General features: G+C 41.0%; 1 protein-coding gene across 4 annotated transcripts in view; it reads right to left on the bottom strand.

The window, feature by feature from the left end:
* The window catches only part of LOC112108501 (phosphatidylinositol-binding clathrin assembly protein-like), a 53,957-nt gene extending 30,366 nt beyond the window's left edge, over positions 1 to 23,591 (bottom strand). For 3 of the 4 annotated variants that reach the window (XM_024202656.3, XM_024202665.3, XM_024202686.3), the window contains exons 1-7: positions 23,084 to 23,590; positions 6,344 to 6,486; positions 3,340 to 3,415; positions 2,243 to 2,345; positions 1,980 to 2,073; positions 1,746 to 1,857; positions 226 to 332 (exon numbers count right to left, since the gene is read on the bottom strand). In XM_024202656.3, the coding sequence (XP_024058424.1) occupies positions 226 to 332; positions 1,746 to 1,857; positions 1,980 to 2,073; positions 2,243 to 2,345; positions 3,340 to 3,415; positions 6,344 to 6,486; positions 23,084 to 23,213 (765 nt within the window). In that variant the 5' untranslated portion in view covers positions 23,214 to 23,590. Of the gene's footprint in view, positions 1 to 225; positions 333 to 1,745; positions 1,858 to 1,979; positions 2,074 to 2,242; positions 2,346 to 3,339; positions 3,416 to 6,343; positions 6,487 to 23,083 lie in introns of all 4 variants that reach the window. The other variant, XM_024202676.3, reaches the window with a different exon arrangement.
* Between the last annotated feature and the right edge of the window lie 352 nt (positions 23,592 to 23,943).

Raw genomic sequence — 23,943 nt, 5'->3', positions numbered from 1 at the left:
ACAGAAAGGGTTTACTGTACTGTTAGTAATTGTTAGGCAAAGAAAGGTGCCTTAAAAATATCACTCAATATAAAAAAAACATTTAAGCGACATTTAGATTCAGCAACCTACAGAAGTTTTATTTTGCACAGCAAATCACACAAACATTAGACTGTTTGTGATGGGACTATTGTACCAGTACAGATAGCTAAATGACACCCTTTTAATGCATGTAAATTTATTTACCTCTGCTACTTTGAGGAATTCTGACAATTTGGTCATTCTGGCTAGGAACTTTTTGTAAATATCCAAACCTTCTTTGCACTGGTTCTTCTTCATATCAAAATACTTTTCTGAAGAGTGAAAAAAAGGACATTTGTAAAATACCCCTCTCCCCCAAAAAACTCCAGAACAAGAAAACTTTCACACTAATGCAAGAGATTTTAAAAGATACAACACTGCAAACAATAACTTTAGATAATTTTAGGGAGAGGAGATATTAACTAATATAGAAAGCCATGTTACTTTTAAGAGTAACGTGTTTGGGACTACTCATAATAATCTCCATATTTACAATGAGTTTGTTGATTTCAGCAAGTTATAACTTGGTGGACAGTTGTAGTCAGCCTGAATGTAAAGTGTTTAATCTGTTTTTAAATTCTTTGTCAGCTAAGCAGGACTTCATTTTGAAGAAAAATGTTTGCAAAAAAAGTCAGTTTATGAGGTGCACTCAAACAATAGTAATGCAGTAGCTGACTTTAGTAAATTAAAAATGCACCACTAGTATCTATTTTTAAAGCATTTTTAAACTACACATCAACATCTCAATACTATGCATTTGTGGTTTGTAAATGGAGATATAGAATCTGAAGGAAGCATTTCAAATGAAAACTCAACTTTCACATGTATCCAACTTCGACTTGTCAATATTAATGTACAGAATCCTTATGAGTAAACCTGTCAAACAGGAATAGCATTTGCACCCTTTTGAGTACTGAGTTTTATTTTTCATACTCTGAAACTTGTAGATTTTAATGCATTAATAAAATTAATGACACTGGCAGATTTAATGGAGGAGAGTGAAAGCTGAATCCAAAAATTATTAAATACATTCTTTTACTGCTTTACTATCTTTTTTGTGTAAGATTCTCAAAAATTTTCCCCTTAGTTACTCTTGAAGGCACAATCCACTTAAAAGCCATGTCTGACATATGTGAACCAAGAACTCAGCAAGGTAGAACTCTACAACCTACACAAGACCATGAACACCAGTTGTTCAAGTTGATAAAACAAAGACATAGGAAACCCAACAATGTGCACTGGGTGCACTGTATATTCAGCAAATAAATAGTAACCTTTTAAAAAAAAGTATGCCCAGTAAACCCAGCACAGGCCAACCTACTTTAGAGCCCCTCCCCCAATTAAAGTGTACTTATAGGATAAATTCTTTTATAACCTGGTTATAAGGAACATTCAAAACACATTTCTGGTATTTCTAAAATAGAAATTAAGGCAAGAATAACTCAGATATACATTTCAGCTTGAAAAATAATAAGGCCTGTATATCAATGCCTTTAAAGCGAATCCTGCTGACACTGACAGTAATGATAAAAGTTACCACTGACTTCAACAGAAGCAGGATTTGGCCCTTAATTTGTTAGGCTATTAAACAGACACAATTTGCTTTTAAATTTCTACTTCTCCCTCACGGTCTCCCCCAAAGATTCAAGAACATATGCACACATATACACACCAGTTCCACATACCTAATAGGTTAATAATCCCTTCATTATAGGCTGCAAAAAGCCTAATGGAATCTTTAAAGAGAAGCATGAAGGCAGCATTTATTACACCATTGGTTAATTCATTTGGATTTGCCTGTGTAGAAAGTGAAGAGATAGATTAAAAGTATTGGTGGGGAGAAAAATACCAATAAATTTCTTCCCATATCAATTAAATAAAATATTTTAACAATGAAATACAATTTAGAATGTGCTTACATCAAAATCAAGGAGCGCATCAAGCTGGTTCTGAATAATTGGAAGGGTTTTCAGAAGCTTTTCAGTATTCATAGTTCTCATCACTCCATCTATCCTACAATGTGTAAAATGCCAAATGTATAAATGTACATGTGACCTAGAACATATGATGCCTTGATATGATTATTACCCTGTATTTAACTACAGTTTCATGGCAAGCATATACATGGCTACTAGTAACCTCTTATATCTGAAATGAAAAGCAAAAGGAGAGTATTTCTTACCCTCTTTTCATTTTGGTGAAGTCAACTGCTAAAAGTCTGTAAGAAAGTGCTTTTTCATTCAAGTATTTGCTATATCGCCTAATGAAGGTAGACATATCATAACCTGAAAATTAAACGTTTACTAGTTAGACATTTCAAAGAGGAAGGATATCTATTTATTTTGTAATCATTTTTCAGTACTATTCTGTAATGTGTGTCATTGCACACTACTTGTATAAGGAGACAACGCCATGTTCACTTGCAGAGCCCCTAAAGTCTCCCTCCATATTTCTCTCTTGATTATTTGCAGTAGCCTTGAGACATAATGCAGCCACCATCTTCCCAAGTGATGACAATTCCAAGGAAGTTATCTGGACTATGTTAATGCCTCACCTAACAACAGTAGGAGAGGCTACTGTTGGCAACCATGAGGCACTCTTTTATTCTTATAGTATACAGCTCACTGGAAACAGAATCAGTCAAATGCTGAAGACTAAAGATGGGAACTACTGAACTTCAGCTACTGTAAAAAAGTATGCTCTCAAAAAAATACTAAATAATATATATATTTTTGCCATCATACAAACTACCTCTAACACCTTTCAGAGATCTGCATGAAAGGCTTTCACTAACCACTAGTAGCGTGTTCTAATGACCATATTATGAAGCCTGACAATTAATATTACCGCCCCGCCATTGTGGAATGCAGCCAAATGAAAAAGATTATTCCAGTGCTCATGTGTTAAGTTATAAATGCCTTTTTAAAAAGACATGTAAGCACATTTCTAACTCTCACCTGTGTAACTTTCAGCCATCCTATAATTTTCCCTGCTTCCTTTGCTTACTGTCATCCCTTTGCACTGCATAATATAAATTAAGCCCCCTTTCATGGAAATGTCATTTTCTGTTAAACACCAGTGACTTACAATCACTACTAATGCAGAGCTAGAAAAATGCATGTATTTAAGACATTAAAAAAAAAGATCAATTGTTTTGTTATGTAGGTTTTCTTTTGGGGGGGGAGGGGGTGTTTTATTTCATTGCTTTGCCAACCTTCTCTTGAAAAAGTAATACTTTACTGTTTGCAACTTAGTTTTCACAAAGAAAAAGATTCTTACCCTGCATGGCACTTTTGTCCAGGTAGTTGTTTAGATTGAACAATGTATTTCGGGATGCAAGATACTGGATAAAGCGCTGATGAAGGGGAAAAAACGTCAACTGCTTGAAAATTACTTTTTCTTCATCAAATATAATACATTTAAGAATTAGATTACAAAACAACTGCATGTAACTTGGGTATTTCAGAGGCAACATTTACCTTTATCTATAATGTACAAATTAGTTGCAACAAAAACGATTCACCAAAACTTAGTAAACTAATGTGAATTAAATACATTAAATTTCAGAACGGAGAGTTTGGTAGACGAAATTTGTTCAGTCTGAAGAAAAGCACTCCACTGTCCACACATGAAGTTATATTAGCATTTGAGGGAGTTGCTTACATGCCTTTTTAAGTAAAAGTTTTGTTAATTCTGTAGCTCACAGTAGAGAAATTGGAGAAAAACTATAGGTGCTCTAAAAATTTCTTCTGTACGACGCTATAACTTCTATGTAAGAGACAATTACAAACTATTTGGGAATGCTTTATAAAAACACAGACACTAAAGCATTCAAGTATTTGTATAGTTATTAATGGAGTAATTAACTCACCTGGCATTATACTACTTCTAAGTAAGTCTATAGCGTTAGTCTCCTCCTCCTCAAATAGTTGGCTAAGCAGATGAGATAAGAAAGAGGAGGAGACTAAATCTATAGCTTAACTTATTAATGTTATTTAAAAGGAAACTGCTTCATGAACAATTTAAGTCTCTCTGCCACTTTCAATACATATTAATATGCACACAATCATGTCTTCCTACAACTCAAACTATAAATTAGAACTTATCTTTTCAGGACAAAAAATATTGTCATCACAGTTACAGGGCTAACTGCACCTCTGACCTCTACTGAGTCTGAGCATCTCCCCTCAGGTTAAAGCCACATGCCTTCACTTCTCTCAGGGTGGAATCCTGCAACCCCCTGGGTCTTGGGCTATAGCACGTTGCCTACCAACAATGATTGCTTCGAAGGCCCGGCTGAGTTTGGTACCTGTAAGTCTGCCTTTCGTGAATTGTGACCAGTAGGCCTAGTTGGGAATTTTTTCAATAAAACAGTTTTTTATCTGAATAGTCCAATTTGTCAAAACTGAAACTTTACCTGGGAACATACCAGATTCAACAAAACTTTCATAGGGAAAGGTTTCTCAGGTTCAGTACGGCATTTCAGGTCAAAACCAGAGACACAACCCACCCCAGAATATGCCAGTAGTGAGCGCACTCACCTAGTATGTAGAAGACCCAGATTCAACTCCCTGCTTTGCCTGATTCAGACCAAGGACTTGAACCTGAGTCTCTCACATCCTAAGTGCCCTAACCACCAGGCTGCTATTCTAGGGTGAGGTGGTTTTCTCTCTCTCTCTCTCTCTCTGACCCAATGAATATTTTTTTATACACACTAACAGTTTCAAAAGACAGAAACACACTCTTATAGCCTGGTGGTAAAGGTACTCACTGGGGATGTCGGAGACCCAAGTTCAAGTCATTAGTCTGAATCAGGTGAATACCCTCAATGCCAAGCTATCCTGGTGTCTCTTGTTTTTCCACCCAAAAAACAAACAAACTTTGAAAGATCTTGGTTTCATCCCAATGCAGAACAGGGCAGTTTTAGAAATCTCAAACATGATCACAGGAGAGGAAAAGTAGTTCCCACCCAGCTTCAGTGACCAGTGGCTAACACAGTGACCAGGCAGCTTTTTTAATACAAACCAATTTTATCCTAACAGTAGGAATACAGCAAAGCAAAGAGGAAACAGATTTTAAAACAATGGAACAGTCTATATGCACGTCTATCTTAGTTAAAATAGGAAGACCTACTGCTTCAGACCCTCCCACAGGGTCTGTGGCTGTGTCAGGCTGTTCTTTGTGAACAGCTCCCTTATGACAATCTCCCTCATTATGGACAGAGAGAAAGTTTTGAACTGTTTATAGCCCTTTTGATCTGTTCCTTCTCAATCTTGGCTGAGTAACTGCATAACTTTGGCAGGAACCTGGAAGTAGCATCTTCATAGCTAATAGAGCTCAACAGTGATCTTAACCTCCTGAATTGTTTACAGGTGGTGTTTTATCTGGAGCCACTGTCTGCCCTTACTCCGTATTTCCAAACAGGCTGGTATAACTAAACCAACATATGCATATAATAAATTAACTCAATACCGTCAGTATTCCGTGACCTGAAGAAGAGCTTTGTGTAAGCAAGAAAGTTTGTCTCTTCCAACAACAGATTTTACTGCACCCACCATGTCTCTCTAAAGTCACAGTCATATACTGCCTATTTCAATAACCTAGTCAAACCCCTTACAGATCAGGTCCAAATCCTTCACAGTGGTTCTTTAATGTTTACATTTAAAGCAAAGGTAAAACTTTCATATAGAGATACTTTGCCTCAGCCACAATTCTGCACTCAGATGTCTGTCATATGCGCAACAGACAACCTATAATATGCATGGGGATGCACACTTGTATATTTGAGATGACAATCTCTATTATCTGACATAAAAGGTTGACTGTTTAGGCTTCATCGGAAGGTTGAGAAATTGTGTACAATTAAAGATGAAATTTCTAATGTCATATTGTGGTCTGGGAAAGAAAATCTGTCCCATCACTTACTATACCACAAAGTTTTTAAAATAAGTTTTGCTGATCTTTTGTTTTTAAACTGATCTAAACATAGGTGGTAAATGAATGGCAATAGTAGTTTAGGAAGGCAAGTTACTGGAAAAGAGGCATGACATGGATTTAGACATCTACTGAGTTTAGTTTGAAATTAACTGACTAATTAGTGATGAATAGCACTTCACTAATTTTCAATCAGAAAGGTAATTTACAACCAAAAATGATAGAAAAATTAAGTATATTACTTTTTTTTTCCCCTTCAAGTTCACAGGTCACAACTATTTCTTTATGGCATTCTGATTTTTTCAGAGATGCCCCCATAATATAACTATCACAAGGTAATCAGTCTTACCTCATTTCCATACATCATGAGGTGGTGTGTTGTAATTAGAGCTTTGAACACTACAACCCAGCTACTGTTAACAGTCCTCTCAAAAAGTGTGTCTGCCAGCTGTGGAATATTCACATTCATCTCATTTGTGCACTGGATTAGATCTAAATTAAAAAAATGTAAAGCATTATGTTTAGACATTCAAAGATGTGACAGAAATAAGTTTCACAGGCTGAACATGTAACATGAGTGTTAACTGCTTTATACAGGACTCCACACCATTTGAAAGCTTTAATCCGATGGATTAAAAATTATATTTCCTTTTGGAGTTGCAAACCACAAACAGCCTGCCATCTCTTGCTTTATTTCCTTAATAGCAGTTTTACAGAAAATAAATGAAAACTAAACTAAAATGTGGAACTGAATTCTTTATTCTAAGCTTCTCTACTAAAGCACATATCAATTTACTAGCTTAGAAGTGCTCTAAAAGCTTTGAATAGAAAAAGGAAAAAATCCTTACATACATTACAACTCAAAAACTATATTAAGATACATTTTACTCATTATAGGGATGCTGCAATTATTCTCAAAAGCAAGCATTACAAATTCAGAGTTAAGGTTAATTTAACTTTTAAAAAATGGAAATACAAAGTTAGGGCCACTCTCACAATCTTAATTTCACCCTCTAGTGAACACCATGCAACAACCACATGATTAAAAGGTATTAGTGAGCCCAGATTAGATTAAAGTGATTTTTAAAAACACACAAGATTCCCCCACTCCTCCTGGTGACATTATAAAATATTTATATTAAATTCAAACTTTAATCCTAGGGTTTTCCACCCCCATAAGATTTTAAGTCTCCGAAAATAGGAATCTACCAATATATGTAACAAAAGATGCTTGGACCACTAAAAAAAACTGAACATTTGATGTATCACCATCACTTGTATACACATGTCCATTACGGATATGATAAAGAATTCATTTGTGCAACTTGCCATCACAATGGTATTTATTTCATTACTTCCCCAATAAAAGTCACTTGAACGTCTTAATCTGTGTTCTTTGAACTCAGATAACAGCTTTATTCTTTGGCACACAAAACAAAAATCAGTCTTCTAGCAAGTAGCAATAATAATGAAATGAAAATCAATGGTACTTAGGAGCTTTTAAAATGTGTCCATTATCTTTTATTCCAGAAATGAAGCTCAATAACAATACTAAGATACTAAGAATAAAAATGTTTACAGTTCTCTCTACTAAGACTAGTAAGCACTGACAGGATGATAAGTAAAAGGCAACATGGATTTGTCAAGAACAAAATGACAAACCAACCTAAATTTCTTCTTTGATAAGGTTACTGACCCAGTGGACGGGTGGAAAGCAGTAGACAGGATATATTCAGTTTAGTAAGGCATGGTCCCATATGATGCTCTCAAACGAACTAGTGAAATGTGGTTTAAATTAAATTACTGTCAGGGGGTGCACAACTGATTGAAAAACTGTGCTCAAATGGTTATGAATGGTTTGCTGTCAAAATGAGAGGCTGTATCGAGGGGGTCGCGTAGGGGTCTGTCCTGATCCAATACTATTCAATATTTTCATTAATAACTTGGAGAATGAAGTGGAGAATATACTTATAAAATTTGTAGATGACACCAACTTGGAAGGGTTGCAAGTACTTTGGAGGACAGTGTTAGAATTCAAAATGACCTTGACAAATTGGAGAATTGGTCTGAAATCATCAAGAGGAAATTCAATAAAGGTAAGTGCAGAGTTCTACACTTAAGACAGAAAAAACAAATGCCCAACTACAAAATGGGAAATAACTAGCTAGAAAGCAGTACTCTAGAAGAGGGTCTTGAGGGTTCACAGTGGATCAACTGAATGAGCCAACAATGTGATGGAGTTGCCAAAAAAAAAAAAAAAAAAAGCTAATATTCTGGGGTGTTTTAACTGGAGTCTCATGTAAGATACAGGAGGGAGCCTTCCTGTTCTATTCAGCACTGGTGAGATCTCACCTGGAGTACTGTGTCCAGTTCTGGGCACCACATTCCAGGAAAGATGTGGACAAACTGGACACAGTCCAGAGGAGAGCAACAAAAGTGATAAAGTGTTTAGAAAAACCTGACCCGAGGAAACGTTAAAAAAACTGGACAAGCATAGTTCTGAGAACAGAAGACTGGGGGGGGGGGCACCCACCATATAAGTCTTGAAATATGTAAAGGACTGTTATAAAGAAGTGAGTGATCAGTTGTTCTCCACATCTAATAAAGATAGGAGAAGAGGTAATTGGCTTCATCTGCAGCAAGAGAGATTTAGGTTAGATATTAGGAAAAACTTTCTAACTATAAGGATAATTATGCTCTGGAGTAGGTTACTAAGGGCAGGTCTACACTGCCCGCCTGAATCGGCAGGTAGAAATCGATCTCTCGGGGAATTGAATTATCGCATCTCGTCGGGATGCGACAATCGGTCCTCGAATCGACGCTTCTACTCCACCAGCGGAGGCAGGAGTAAGCGCCGTCGACGGGGGAGCCGCGGAGGTCGATTTGCCGCCGTCCTCACAGCGGGGTAAGTCGGCTCCGATACGTCGAATCTTAAATCGACCCCCCCCCCCCGGTAGTGAGGACGTAGCCTCAGGGAGGTTGTAGAATCCCCAGCACTGTCTAACTGGTTATTAAAAGCCTCCAAACACCTGTCAAGGGTGGTCTAGGTATATTTGGTCCTGCCTCGGCACAGGGGCTGGACTACATGAACTCTCAAAGTCCCTTCCAACCCTACATTTCTATGATGAGTAGCCAGCCACACTTTTGAACAAGTGAGGCATCCTGCAAACCTACCACCTTGGGATGCATTTTCGTCACATGATGGGGGCTCGCCCACAGTGGTGACTAAGGATACAATAGTATTTTTCACGTGAGCAGGGATCTTAGAAGTGAAATCATAGACCCAATAAAGTTAACGGCAAAACTGAGTTATGGGTACTCAAGAATCTTACATGATCAAACCAAGGGTACAATCTTAGACCCGATGAAGGCAATGGGAGTTGATTTAACTGAGATTAAGCCCTTAGCTTCCAAGTTCGGGCTAAACTAGAATTTGTACATCATTCTATCTACCACAATTTGTCTTACATATTCATTTTCTAGACAATTTCACTTTCAGGTTCTCATACACTGCAATCCAGACACTGTGGTGTTGTATTAGATGACAACTGAGGAATTTTTTTTATAAATCTTTCTACTGGAATATTTAATAAAAAGAGAGCTCATGGAAATAGTGTGCTCTATAGGCTAAAAGCTTGCTTTCACTAAACTTAAATTTGACATAAGACGTCCCTTAATAAGATTTTAAAAACACTTTAATGTACAAATAATAATCTGAGTAATTTAAGGTTAGATTCATTCCACAGCTATGTTTACTCTTGTATGCAATATGTTGTAACCAAAAACAAACTTGTGACTACTGTAGCTCACTTTTTTTAGATCTCTAAATTCAAGGTATTAATTGTCTTAGTTACCCATTAGCCAGATTCTGCTGTCCTTTAGCTGAACTCCTGCTGCTCTAGCATAGTTATGATTGTGAAATATTAGTTATCTTCCATTAGGAATCTGGTAAATACTTTTATAAAGAACTGTTGCGGTTTTCATGATTTTAAAAAACTGACTGACTTCTTCCAGAACAGATAGGTCTATAAAAAGGTTATTTTCAGAGAAATGTTAAATAATTGAACTTGTTACTGAAAGGGAAAAAAAACTAGAAAAAAAAATATTACCAAAACCACACCTCAAGTTGTGCAGGCCTGTGATAGTCTACTATTGTTAACATACTCTATATGCCATCACCCACCTACCTCTAACAGTTGCTGAGTATGCATGCGCAGTGAGACAGACCAACAGGTAGAAACAATTCTAATATAGGAGTAAATATTATAAAATGTTGTAGGTTACAAAAGGAATGAAACATCGGGTAAAAGATGTTAGTTCTCCAATATCACTTTTCATTTATATAGCACCTTTCATCACAGAGTGTTTTACAAACCACAAACACAGGCATCACTTCCACCAAGAGTGAAATGCTATTTCTGGAATGGAATTTAGAAACTGTTATAACAGCAACGCTAAACAGTTTTAGACTGGAAGAATACCACATCCCATCAAAACTGAAGGGGCATATAGTCAGGCTGAAAATTAACCACACTAGAATTTGGCCAAGACACCAAGATTAACACCATATAAAGAGGGCCCTGGGATCTTTAATGGCCTACAAAATATTCAGGACATTCATTTTATAACATCTGAAATATCAGCACATCTCATTTGAAATCAGACAGCTACTCAATGAATAACAAACACTACTTTCTGACAAACATAGGGTTTTCATTAGAGATTTCTCAGCCAAATACTGACCAAGACTAGTGTTTCTTCAACTGTATTAATGATTACAGCCAGAGATGGCCCTTTATGAAAACTGTGATTATTAGATCAATAAGTCATGCAGCAAGTTCAATTTCAGATTTCTTTACTTTGTTCATTAAGACTAAGCTGCTCTTATAATCACTGTATCAACTCATTTTAGGTATTTCCAAACCTGTATGATCTACAAACTACAACACTCAAGCACAATGAGGACATTTAGAAAGAAGCTTAGCCCTAACTGTGATTTTGTTTTACTTTTCTGAGTTCAAGTCAGATTCTCCAATTATCCAACATGGGTTTAATTAAGAACTTAAAATTCAGGGAGAAAGAACCCCTGGGGCTGTGGAAACAAGTAAACTGGTTTTAGATTACCCGGAAAGTAAAGTAATTTTCCAGTTTTCCTTTTTAAAATATAGATCACTATCTTCTCCCAAAGCTGTAAGAATTGGATTGTATTTTAGAAATATACAAGGAAATTGCTATTGCAGTGTGACTGAATCACTGTGTGTTCAACTCACATCATATTAATCTGAGGCTATTTACACAAGTTAACTCCTCTTAAACTAGCCTCACTCAGAAGAGTGGCCACACTGTGAAATAACACCCGAGTTCTACAGAATGACTGTGTCAGAAGCTGATGAGTTGTACTAACTTGGGGCATGGCTACACTTGCAGATGTAGAGCGCTGCGAGTTAAACCAGCCCTCAGAGAGCGCAGTAGGGAAAGTGCTGTAATGTGTCCACACTGTCAGCTGCAAGCGCACTGGCGTGGCCACATTTGCGACACTTGCAGCGGCATTGGTAGCGGTGCATTATGGGCAGCTATCCCACAGAGCACCTCTTCCCATTCTGGTGCTGTGGCTTGTGGGAAGGGGGTGGGTGGGTGGGGCATTCTGGGTCCTGTCCCAACGCCCCGGGATGCATCCCTGTGCTTCCGTCCACATTTGGCGCCATCTTTCAACGTTTTTTGTACTGCGCGCTCTGTCTTCCCTTTCATTCTGCGGGAATAGGTCCCAAACTGCTGAGGAATATGTTGATGGGTCTCGCCAGTACGTCACGTTTGGCAGTCGAGTTTCTCCTTAAGCTACAAACTGACAGTGAGGAGTCTGACAATATCGACTCGCATAACACATGTGACAAGAGATTGCTTGTGGCATTCATGGACATGCTCACCACCGTGGAACGCTGCTTTTGGGCTCGGGAAACAAGCACTGAGTGGTGGGATCAAATCATCATGCAAGTCTGGGATGACGAGCAGTGGCTGCAGAACTTTCGGATGAGAAAAGCCACTTTCATGGGACTGCGTGATGAGCTCGCCCCCACCTTGCAGCGCAAAGACACGAGATTGAGAGCTGCCCTGCCAGTGGAGAAACGGGTGGCTATTGCAATCTGGAAGCTGGGAACTCCAGACAGCTACCGATCGGTCTCTAACCAGTTTGGAGTGGGAAAGTCAACCGTTGGAATCGTATTGATGCAAGTTTGCAGGGCCATTAATCGCATCCTGCTCAAGAGAACTGTGGCTCTGGGTAACATGCATGACATTGTGGCTGGCTTTCCCTGGCTGCGGAGGGTTGATAGATGGGATGCATATTCCAATCTGGCACCAGCCCACCTAGCCTCCGAGTACGTTAATCGGAAGGGGTATTTCTCTATGGTTCTCCAGGCGCTTGTGGATTACCATGGGCGTTTCATTGACATTAACGCAGGATGGCCCAGAAAAGTGTATGACACGCATCTTTCGGAACACTGGCCTGTTCAGGAATCTGCAAGCAGGGACTTTTTTCCCCAGACCAGAAGATCACCATAGGGGAAGTCGAAATGCCCATTGTGATCCTTGGAGACCCTGCTTACCCTTTAATGCCATGGCTCATGAAACCCTACACAGGGAGCCTTGACAGCAGTAAGGAGCGGTTCAACAACAGGCTGAGTCGGTGCAGAATGACTGTGGAGTGTGCTTTTGGCCGTTTAAAGGGCCGCTGGTGCTCTCTGTATGAGAAGCTGGACCTGGCTGATGACAACATCCCCGGGGTTATATCCGCGTGCTATACCCTCCATAACATTTGTCAAGGGAAGGGTGAAAGATTCACTCAGGCATGGAACTCGGAGGTTCAACACCTGGATGCTGAATTTGAACAGCCAGAGAGCAGGGCTATTAGAGGGGCCCAGCACAGGGCTGCAAGGATTAGGGATGCCTTGAGGGAGCAATTTGAGGCTGATAGCCACCAGCAATGTTTGGTGCCCTGCACGGGAGTGAAGTGCAGTGGTTCCAAGGTTAGTAGGAATCTGTGCTTGCTACACTGACTTGTAGTGCCTGTTGCTTTCCTGGGCTAAGGTATCTTTTACTCAATGCAATAATAAAGAATGTTTTCAAAGCCAAAAAAGCCATTTATTTAAAAGAAAATTCATTTATTGAAAAGAAACAACTGCTTGGGAAACAGAAAGGGCAAGGGGGTGGGGTGGGGTGGGGAACGATTCAATCACAGATTTGCGTATGTCCTGTTCTCATATTCAGCCTTCCTGTCTGGAGTGCTGTGCAATGAGTGCTGCACTTCAGGCTGGATAAAATGCATGGTGATGGGGGTTGAGTGCAGTGGGTAAGGATCATAGTTTGCAGGGGTGGGTGGTGAAGCTACAGATGTTGGAGGCAGCTGGTGGGGATAAGAACCCGGATGTTGGGGAAAGTGGGTTGGAGGTGAGATGGGGACACAAAGGAAAGAGTTTTGGGACAAGGGCTGCAGGGGGGGCGGGCGCAGTAGTGCTCTGCCTGCATGGCTACGAGTGCCTGGATTGAGTCTGCTTGGCGCTCCATAATGCTTATCAGCCGCTCTGTGCTTTGGTGCCGGCGCTCTGCATTCTGCTGACGGAACCTCCTTTCATTTTCCCGCCACTCCTGCGCTTCTTGATTTTCATGAAGGGACTGCTGCACTACTTCATGCAGCATGTTTTCTTTGCTTCTACATGGCCTCTTCCTAATTCTTTGGAGTCTTTCGGCCTGTGATAACATGGACGGCCGAGATCTCAAGGTTGCATCTGTAAAGGCAAAATGCAACACTTAACAGAGACAGCATTGTTCACACCAGACAGGGCAATGATTCGCCCATACTTAAAGACAAGCACAGTCTACACAATAGCAAAATTTGCCTGTCCCAAAGCGAGTGCACATAACCCACAGGAGCTTCAAAATGGTGAGTAAGCTCAGAGTCGAGGGGGACTGATTGTTTTACTGCCGTACTGTCTTCTGGGTTTCTGCGCCTTGGGGAGAGCTAACAGATGCAGGGGGCCCCCTATACTGAACACTGTCCCCACATTTTCCACAGGAGTTTGTCCTGGAAGGTATCTTGCTGCTGAGGGTGACCTGGGAAGCAAGGGAGGGTCTTCTACTACAATGCGGCTTCCACCCTGGTCCATACGCAGCTTGCTTGTATGCAGCAATGGGTCACCCACCCCTCACTGCAGAAGTGGCGCAAACATGTTAGCCTGACTGGGACAAGGAGTACAGTAGCGCTCCCAAGGAAACTGCGCAAGCGCATCGCACAGCTTCTGGACGAGACCTTTGAAGAGATTACATCAACACCCTATTCCGCAGACCCTAACCCTCCTCACCCCAAGAGCCCGCACCGAATAACTTCCTTCCCAAAATAAAAGCCGCTTACCGGGCACATCCTATCTTCCTCCCAGCTTGAGAATAGCTCTTGGCTGCATGCATCTAGGGACGCCGGGGTGTCTTCCTCCTCCTCAGCACCCTCGCTCCCGCTTTCCTCCTCCTCCTGCCTTGTTGAACTGGGCTCTGAACTGTCCATGGTGGTACTTGGAGTGGAAGTGGGGTCGCCCCCCAGTATTGCGTCCAGCTCTTTGTAGAAACGGCAGGTCGCAGGGGCAGCACCGGAGCAGCGGTTTGCCCCCCGTGCTTTGTGGTAGGCATTCTGCAGCTCCTTCACTTTAACCCTGCACTGAAGTACGTCCCGGTCATGGCCCCTTTCCATCATGTCCCTTGATATCTGCCCAAAGGTATCGTAATTTCTACGGCTGGAGTGCAGCTGCGACTGAACAGCTTCCTTCCCCCAAACACTGATGAGGTCCAGCACCTTGCCATTGCTCCATACTGGGGATCGCCTGGAGCGTGGAGGCATGGTCACCTGCAAAGATGCGCTGAGAGCACGCCACGCCTTGCTGAGCAAACAGGAAGGGGATTTTCAAAATCCCCAGAGAATTTAAAGGACGGGTCTGACGGTTGGTCACCTGAGGCCAGGGCAGTAGAGTTCTAAGTGATGACCAGAGTGGCTAGAACAGGCATTGTGGGACACTTCTGGAGAACGATCAGAGCGCATTAACAGACTAGGGCGTCCACACTGGCGCTGCGACGCTTGAGCCAGGGCACACCAAGCGTTATGCCTCTCACGGAGGTGGATTACCAGGAGTGCTCCAGCCGCAGAATCAGAGCACTCTACGTGCCTTGCCAGTGTGGACACGTCGTGAGTTAGAGCGCACGGGGCTGCTTTAACGCGCTCTAACTCGCAAGTGTAGCCATGCCCTTGAGCTGTACCCTATAGCCCTGACAGTCAACTAGAGTTAAAGGGCTTGTGTACACAGTCCAGCAATGCACACTAGAGTGGTGTAAACTGTAGAGCACTCTAACTGCCCTGCATAGACCATGCTGAAATGGTCTGAAAGGTTCCTAGCATGCACTGAAGTAGTACTGTTCCAAATGTTACTACATCACGGTGTTCTGGGTATCTTTCAGAGCATGTCAGCAGGGTCTACACAGGGCAGAGAGCTCTACAATTTACACCTTTCTGGTGCATATTGCTACACCATGTAGACAAGACCAAAAGCACTACCACACTCAAGTTAAGGGTTTGAGGGTACGTCTATATGTGAAGTTAATTCAGCCAATTGGGACCTGGGCCTAGCTGTAAGTGGCCACCGTGGTGCTGTTCTCACCTGTGAAGGCTCTAGGACTTCTGGGGGCACATTCCATTGTTCTTAGCACTGCAGTAAGCTGAGCCACTGATTTTTTTTCCAGTGAATTGTGTGAGAGTTTGTCCTGCTGGGCACATAGTGGAATTCTGGGAAGGCACGAGAGGACTATCTGCACTAGAGTGGTTTAGCCTGCATCCTCTCAGTAAAGTGGCCAAGTTACCAGCCCAAGCGTAAGTAGCACTTGGGTGTTAGCCCACATGCCAGGACTGACCAGCTAACTTGGGTGTAACTCACCACTATTTTCAGACCAGATGGGTGCGTGCATGTGGACAGAAGCCATGTTAGTTCGAGTTTGAATTAATTTTGTAGAGAAGACATCCCGGGGGGGGGACGACTCAACATATGGGCAACCCTCGAGTTGTACTTATAGTTACCTCTGTAACGAAGACCTGAAAAAAGTTTGTCTGGTTCACAGGCTTAACAGTGCTGCTATATAAAGAGACATTTTCTTCTTAATTCTCTCTTTGTAGGGGCTGGGAGTAGAGTGAAGGTTGTCAAACTTGTGACATTTTAGGGACGAAGCATGGACAGAGAGAGGGATCCTCATAACTCCTAGGAATTGCAGGATCAGACAACTACCTAAAGGCAACCTATTGAGTATTTCATCTGTGTTACTATCGAAAGAAGTTAGAGGGAAAGGCTGAAACAAATGCAAACTGCTGCTTTTTACATTTTAAATATTAGGAACAGCACACCCTCAGTTCCCACTTCAACTTCGTTTGCTCTAAAAATGCAGGTGAATCAGGAGATCTAGTTACATATTGTTGTCCCCTAACCTGGCTATAATTATACACACAGAAAAATACATTAAAAAGAACATTAACAAAGTTGCAAAGCCAAGAACTCAAAAGTTAGGAAGTGCCAGAATTAAAGTTGTCTGCATAACCTTAATTCAGTCCCCTTGTGCACGTGAATGATGATGCAGTCTTTAGTTACATGATCACATGCTATTTTTCCTACCTAATCCAGCTCATTCATTGCATGCCATGGCCCATTCTCCAGTGATCAATCAGTGTTGTGCAGCAAAGGGTCGTTTATAGGACCTCTGCCTCATTTGTAGCAGAAATTGGAAGATTCATAGTGAATGAGGCTGGAGACTGCAGGAAGAGAGGACAATCTCACAGCTAAGGCAGTGTTGAACGCTGCTCTGGAGAATGGGATTCTATCCCTGCCTCTGCCACGGAGTTCCTTTTCAAAGGTCGCTGTAGTTGTGTTCTTCATTTTCTGGGTGCCCAACTTGATAATCTGATCTGCAGAAATGCCAAGCACTTACAGCAGCAACTGATGCCAATGTGAGCTGTGCTTTGAACATATAAATAGCTAGATAATGCTAAACATACTGAAAAATCAAGGCCTAAGCATTTCAAATTTGGCACCTAAAACAGTGGACATATTTATTATTTGATTTACTATAGCATCTAGGAACTCTAATCATGGCCCAGAACTACATTGTGCTAGGTTCTGTATAAATACAGGACAAGACGGTTCAAAGAGTTTATAATCCAAGATATTAATCTCATGTCCCCCAATTCCCAATCTGTAAAATAGGGATAATATTTCCTCATCTCACAAAGGCGTTGTGAAAATAAATTCATTAATATTTGTGAAGCACTTAGATACTATAGTGATGAATAGCATTAAAAACCATGAGGAAATTAATAATTCTATCTTCAGAGCACAATTTGAATAGTGTGTTGTAAATAAGGCATGGGGCCACACATTGAACCGTGATGATAAAACAAAATATTAAATGGATGCTAATTCAATGAGCACCATCCATCCTGTGCGCTGAATGAGGAAGGTGTCTTATGGAAAAAATAGTATGTGATCATGTAATTATTTTTTAAATGCATTTGATCAATGTTTTAAGAAACTAAAATGTTATCAGGTTGATTTAGTTCCTCTAAGTTCGAATACCTTGCAATGAAGGAGTTAGCCAAATAAGTACTCTATACCATTTTGTAATGCATATTGACATCAAAGTGACAGGAAAAGTTATTTTTGAATTAAGCACTGAATCTAGTTATTGAATAGATATATCAAGCTTACTTTAAGAATTACAAAGCTTTACAATCAGTTTGTAAAAAAGTTTTACAATCAGTTACAAGCAAAGATCTTCTATTTTAACAAACTTAAAGAAGATTTGTTGGTATGTAAGGTTTACACAAAAGAGCATTAGTGCTCTCTTAAACTTGGCCTGTGGTGACATTGCAATATTCTGAGTAATCAGGTCTATAAAAAACAAAATCATAATCAACTGCAAATTCACAACTTAAAATGACTGGTTTCAAAAAGCCCACAAGTTTATCACTAAAATGATCAGTTTTAAGAAAGTCAAATTAATATATTCTCTGCAATTAAAATCTTTTAGACAAATCAATTTTGCCAATTAAGAAAATTGTTTCAAAAAGCCTTAAAAAGTAGATTCCAACTGTTGCACAGACAATTCTTATCTCTTGTCCCTTCACCAACTGTTGACCAACTTGAAAGCACAACTGATTGGAAAGCATTCCAATCAATAGGAGATGCAAAACAGAAGTTAAACAAGCGCCTGTCAGTCTTCACTGAAGTTCTCTTTAATAAAATGTTCAGGACACAAACTATATTTGCTCAATTTTTGTTCCATCTTATAAGAAATGGACACTCCAAACTCTAATAAAATGAGTTGAAAGATGGTTATTTTTCACTACCGAGTCTTTAAATCCCTTTCAAATCCTTGGCTGAACTTTTGTAACATTTTTAGCGCATTCGAAACATCAGGATATTTCACTGCATATGTAGATGTTATTCCTGTCTCTACTAGTAGTACACTGCCACAAAGTTCAATCTGTCCACTATTCTGTTTCGATACATTGATACAGAATAGGTTCTATTATTAAAAACTGAAACACAGAAAGTAGGTGAAGGAAACAATTTTCAGTTTCAAATCATTTCACATTACATACAACACTATCTCATCTCCCTCCTTAGAGTTCAGATAAAATCAGGATTAAACTGAACTATAAAAGCCATTAGGTATTTTTATTCCACTTCACAAATTAGTCTGGTCATAAATATGACAATCTTCTTAAAAGCAAATAAACTATCAAGTTAGATTATTGTGATATTTTGCATCAGTTATAAAAATTGAAACAGGGGATTTCCCCCTGCCTCACAAGTCTAAACAAGTGAACTATGTAATGGATATCACCATCTATCCTACATTTAGGGTGGGATTGTCAAAAGCATTCAGTATTGATTTGTTAGGACAAAGTTTAGCGGTTTTTGAAGTCTCATCCCTAGTTTCTAATCTTTACCTCTTTAGACAAAGTCCGCTGAAACACACACCAAATTTAGCAGGCTTGATGCCATAAAAACACTTTAACCCATTGCAGTTTTGATGCAATCACCTTCAATATTTATTATTACATACACTAACTATTTTAAAAGAACATTAAGGTTGCAGAGTCAAGCATTCAAAACTTAGAAAACGTCAATGAAAGATGTCCATCGAAGCTCTTCCATGGATTGGAAACTAGAATACAGACATAAAACCTTTCATTAAACTCTTTGAATTCCCTTCCCCCATCCTTCTTGAAAGATTATGTGAGGTTGGGGGCCTGAGAAGAATATCCCTTTGCCCTTGTATTAACTATCTCAGGGCCCCACCCTACCCCATGTACAAAAATGAAATTAAAGCACTAGCTGTGTGCATATATTCCTTCCTGTAGAAATGACGATATACACCCTTTATGAGTAAATGCAGAGGATCAATAAAGAAGGTATGACAGACTGGTGCAAAAATACCAGACTGTGACCCCATGGGCAGAACAAAAGAGCATTTAAAAATAGGTGCTGGCTCAACAGGAACCAAAATTGGATTACATATTTAATTGGCACTACTACATATTTTACTGCATAGTCATCTTCTACTCTTGTGACAAAAAATTACACTCTCTTCTCTTATGCCAAAATGCATTCAGACAAAACCAGAAGTGTCCAAGAGTACTGATATGCAAAGAACGCACTAAAATATATTGTAAAAATAAAAAAAACTTGGCATACAAGGTAAGAAATAATCCAAAATTTAACCCCCTAGAGACCCCCTAGAATACTTCTAATGATATGAGAACATATACAAAGGTATATTTTGATGTTATAAATTTCCCCCTGATTACAGGAGATTAGTATGGGAAAACTGTATACTTTATAGGCTGCTGAGCCTAATATGGATCACTCACGTAAAACAGCGGTATTACCAAGCATCTTGAAGTGTCAAGGTATTGAACATTTTAAGAAAAAGCCACTGTTTTACTCACTATTGTTTAAGAGTTCCTTTGAAATATGAATCAGAAAATATTGGACTTTTCTCCCTACATATTCTAATTTGTTACCACAGGGTTGCTCATCAGTGTGACTGCAATCAGATCTAGGCAGACTTTGTGCAAGCAGAATGGTCCAAGGAGTCAAAGAGGGTCTACACAGCACAAAAATCTGACTGTGCAGATTGGACTGCAGGATCAGGGCCAAATTTTGCAATGTATAGTACAATTTTCATTAGCTGTGCTATTGCAGTGCTATTCCCCATTCCTATATGATATTTAAAACTTGTATACTCTACAGATTGTAAATTTTAACTGTTTGATTAATCAAGCAGTAAATATTTTGTAACTTTTTCCTTCCTTAATTTTTCCCAGGTATGTCTTGACTTCCATATACTTAAAAAATGGAAAAAAAATAAAATCTTGGCTTTGATCATATTTCTTTAAATTTCTATTTGAGTCAAATAATTCAATGTCATTTGAATCCCAGATAAATACTACCAATCAAAAATTTAAATCAGTTTTCTTGGGCTAAAACTTTGTCTACTATATAAGCTACTAGCCTCGATACAGGTTTTATTTATTTTGTTAAAACTAGTTTTAGATCAGTTTATTTTCTCCCCAGTGTGTTAGTGGCAGAGTTTATATTGCCAAGCAAGTGACCTGTTCTGAAAACAAAGAAGCAGGGATTGTGAAGTCAGCAGACACAGAACATTCGACCCACTGGATAAGATGCACACTAAAGACAGAGCCAACAAGGAAAGAGGTGTGCATTTAAGAGGGCGATTCTGATCTACTTTAAAAAGAAAAGATATCTAATCCTACCCAAGTACTGCAACATAAAATTGGGGGGTGGGAAGAGAAGCTGGAGAATAAAGTAAGCGGGGAAGTTAGGAGAACCGCAGTGATCCACTGGGAATGCAGAAATACCACCATAAAAGTTAATTTACTTTGGTCTAATATCTTAACGTTATGAAAAATAGAGCAGCTGATTTACTTTTGGGACATTGTGACCTACATTAAAAATGGAATATTTCCATTCACACAGCTCTGATCCCTTGACTTAACAAAAATTAATTACGTGACTGTACTACTATTCAGCAGCCCAACAGAAACACAATCAAAGCTCCATAGCACTATGCAACTGCTTACATACACACACATATCATATGTGTAGGTCTTTGCCTATAACAACGTTTTCTTAACGTTAAGTGCTTTTCTTACTATTTAAACGTGAGTGTATTTGGAGATATTTAGTATTAGTTTGAGGAAGAGCACTGAAGCTGGGCATAGTCCCAGACAACTGTAGAAACCCTCAACAGGCATATACTAGTCCTGGATTCATTTTTGAGCAGCAATGAGGGACCAAGAGGAGACCACAGTAATTTTCACTTTAACCAAAGCCCTACTTCTGCTTAGTTCTGTGCAGGAAATATATTTATCACACTTCTATGGATGTTTCAGCTATATGATCATATACTTTAATATCCTACCTGCTTATGTGATGACTGCTCTCTTGGCCAACATACCAGGGATTGAACCTGGGACCTCCAGACCTAAAAGTATGAGCTGCCAGCTTAAGCCAAAAAGCAAAGGATGTCTCCGTAGCTTATAGCTATAACAACTCATAACCTTTGTGGATCTGCACAGAGGGAAAGCTGTAACTAACACACACACATACACACACGCGCCAGAAACAAGAGAAAAAGTTCTGTACACCTGTGATCCAAATGACAAATGCTAGGAAAAAGTTTAAGCCTAGCCCCTGAAAAACAACTAGGGGGTATTACACCATGATGGCTTCTGTGAAAAATTCCAATGAATAAGACATTTTCACTAAAGTCTACATTACAACCACTCCCATGATGTCTCCTCATTTCTCATATGCAGTCCGAATTATGCTTTTTTATTTGTTCTTAATAGCAGAAAAATCAATCATGTCAAACCATGGAATTCCTTCTACACAAATCCCTGTAGAAAACAGATACCTCTAAATAGAGTTCTGTATCAAATTACATCCAAAGGAATCTCATGAACACAATACAATCTCAGTGAAAGTTACTGTGGTGGCAAGTTGAAGACAGAATGTCAGGCAACTTACATTTCCTCATTTTGTGAGTTACACCAGACAAAGTTTTATTTTAAGTGATGCACTCAATACACTAATCAAGTCAACAGCTGAAACCTTCAGACAACTAAGAACCTTACGCTCACCATTTTTTGTCTTCCTGTTACGTTGCAATTTATGGATTTCAGGTTTACTTTTCAACTTCAATCTACCATAGGCAGCAGAAAATGAAAGAGAAAAAAATCTGGCATACTAGAAATAAAATATCTGGGAAAGCGGCTATTAAAGGTTAGGTATTTCATCATTTAGAAGGGCCTCCATACAGTACCTCTGTTACCATATTAATCTGGTTTCAGAGTAGCAGCCGTGTTAGTCTGTATCCGCAAAAATAACAGGAGTACTTGTGGCACCTTAGAGACTAACAAATTTATTAGAGCATAAGCTTTCGTGGGCTACAACCCACTTCTTCTGCTTTCTCTCCTAAGAGTCATACTATTTCCTACACAGCAAGAGCGGTGCCTACAAGTCTCATGCTGGACATTAACAGCGGAGTTAAACAGCATCACTAATTACAAACAATGGTCTCCACACAGTAACATCCAGGTGTTTTGTGGAAACGTTTCCAAGCTCACTTTCTTGCAGAGGGGAGAATCTCAACCTCCTGAGACTGTCACGGCTTCAGGTAGCCCTTGGAAGGCGCTGTGGCGGCACAGTCACCTCCTCCCGCCTCTCTTCTCCGCCCCATTATCTCAGGAGCGGCAGAAAGCGAAGCGATGTGGTTTCTAAAGGGAGCTCCAGCGCTGCCTAACAGTCAGAGCAGGTGACTGACAGGAATCGTGAGTCCTATTCCTGGCGCGGCGCTGCCTCTGTGGGCCCCGAGGCCAAGCATTTCACCTCGGCTGACTCAGCGGCCACACGGGAGGGGAGTCGTGATGCTCCCCCGCCCCGGGCACGCCGAGGCGCCGCTCGGCCCGGCGTGCGATACTCACAGTCCAGGTGCTTCTTCTTCGGCCCCATGACTTCGTGGGTCGTCGCCTTGCAGACGGCTTTGGAGATGGCTGACCCGGTGACACTGTGCTGGGCGGCCGCGATGCGGTCGGTGATCGACTGGCCCGACATCTTCCGCTCCGCCGGCCCCCCTCAGCAGCCTGGGGTCCCCTCGGCCTGCCCCCCACCCAAGGGGAGAGACGGGACTGACGCCCGCCGGGAACCAGCCCGCCCTGAGAGCGCCCGCAGCCTAGGAAGCAAGGTCCCCTGCGGCCCCTGCTGTGCGCCGGGGGCCAGCAAGCCGCTACGGCCCCAGGGTACCGCAGCCCGCCGCCTCCTTCCCTGGGCTGCTCGCAGGCCCGGGCCGACGGGGCCGCGCTGCTCTCCGGGGGGGAGGGGAGGGGCTCTCTCCGCCGCGCGCCCCGCTTGGTCTCCTGGGCTCCGCTCCGGCTTTTCCTTTCACATTTCCACTCCCAGTCCCAGACAAAATGGCGGCGGCTCCGCCTCGGTGGCGGAATCACGTGACCTAGCGGTTGCCCCGCCTCCCCCCGTTTCCTTCACTCCCCCCCCCCGCCTCCGCCCGCGTTAAGGTGGAACCGGCCACCGCCCCAGAGTGGTGCTGGGGTCCGGGGCAGAGCCTCCCCCCACCACTACCTCCAAAATACACCCGAGATCCAGCTGGTCTCGGTGCTACCAGAGCCCCTCAATAAACCCCCGCCCATCTCAGGGAGCCCCACCCCAAAAGTGTATCCATCCAGACCCCCAGGGTGCCCAGGCAGCCCCCCACCAAGAAAGAGCCCAAAGCCGGGGCTCCCTCGGACAAGCACTGTATCAGATGGTTGTTTTAAATTAACCTTGGCCT

Source organism: Terrapene carolina, unplaced genomic scaffold, assembly GCF_002925995.2.
Source record: "Terrapene carolina triunguis isolate 2854851 unplaced genomic scaffold, T_m_triunguis-2.0 Scaffold131, whole genome shotgun sequence".
NCBI lineage: Eukaryota > Metazoa > Chordata > Testudines > Emydidae > Terrapene > Terrapene triunguis.
Note: the sequence above shows the minus strand (reverse complement) of the source record. Positions and strands in the feature narration are given on the sequence as shown.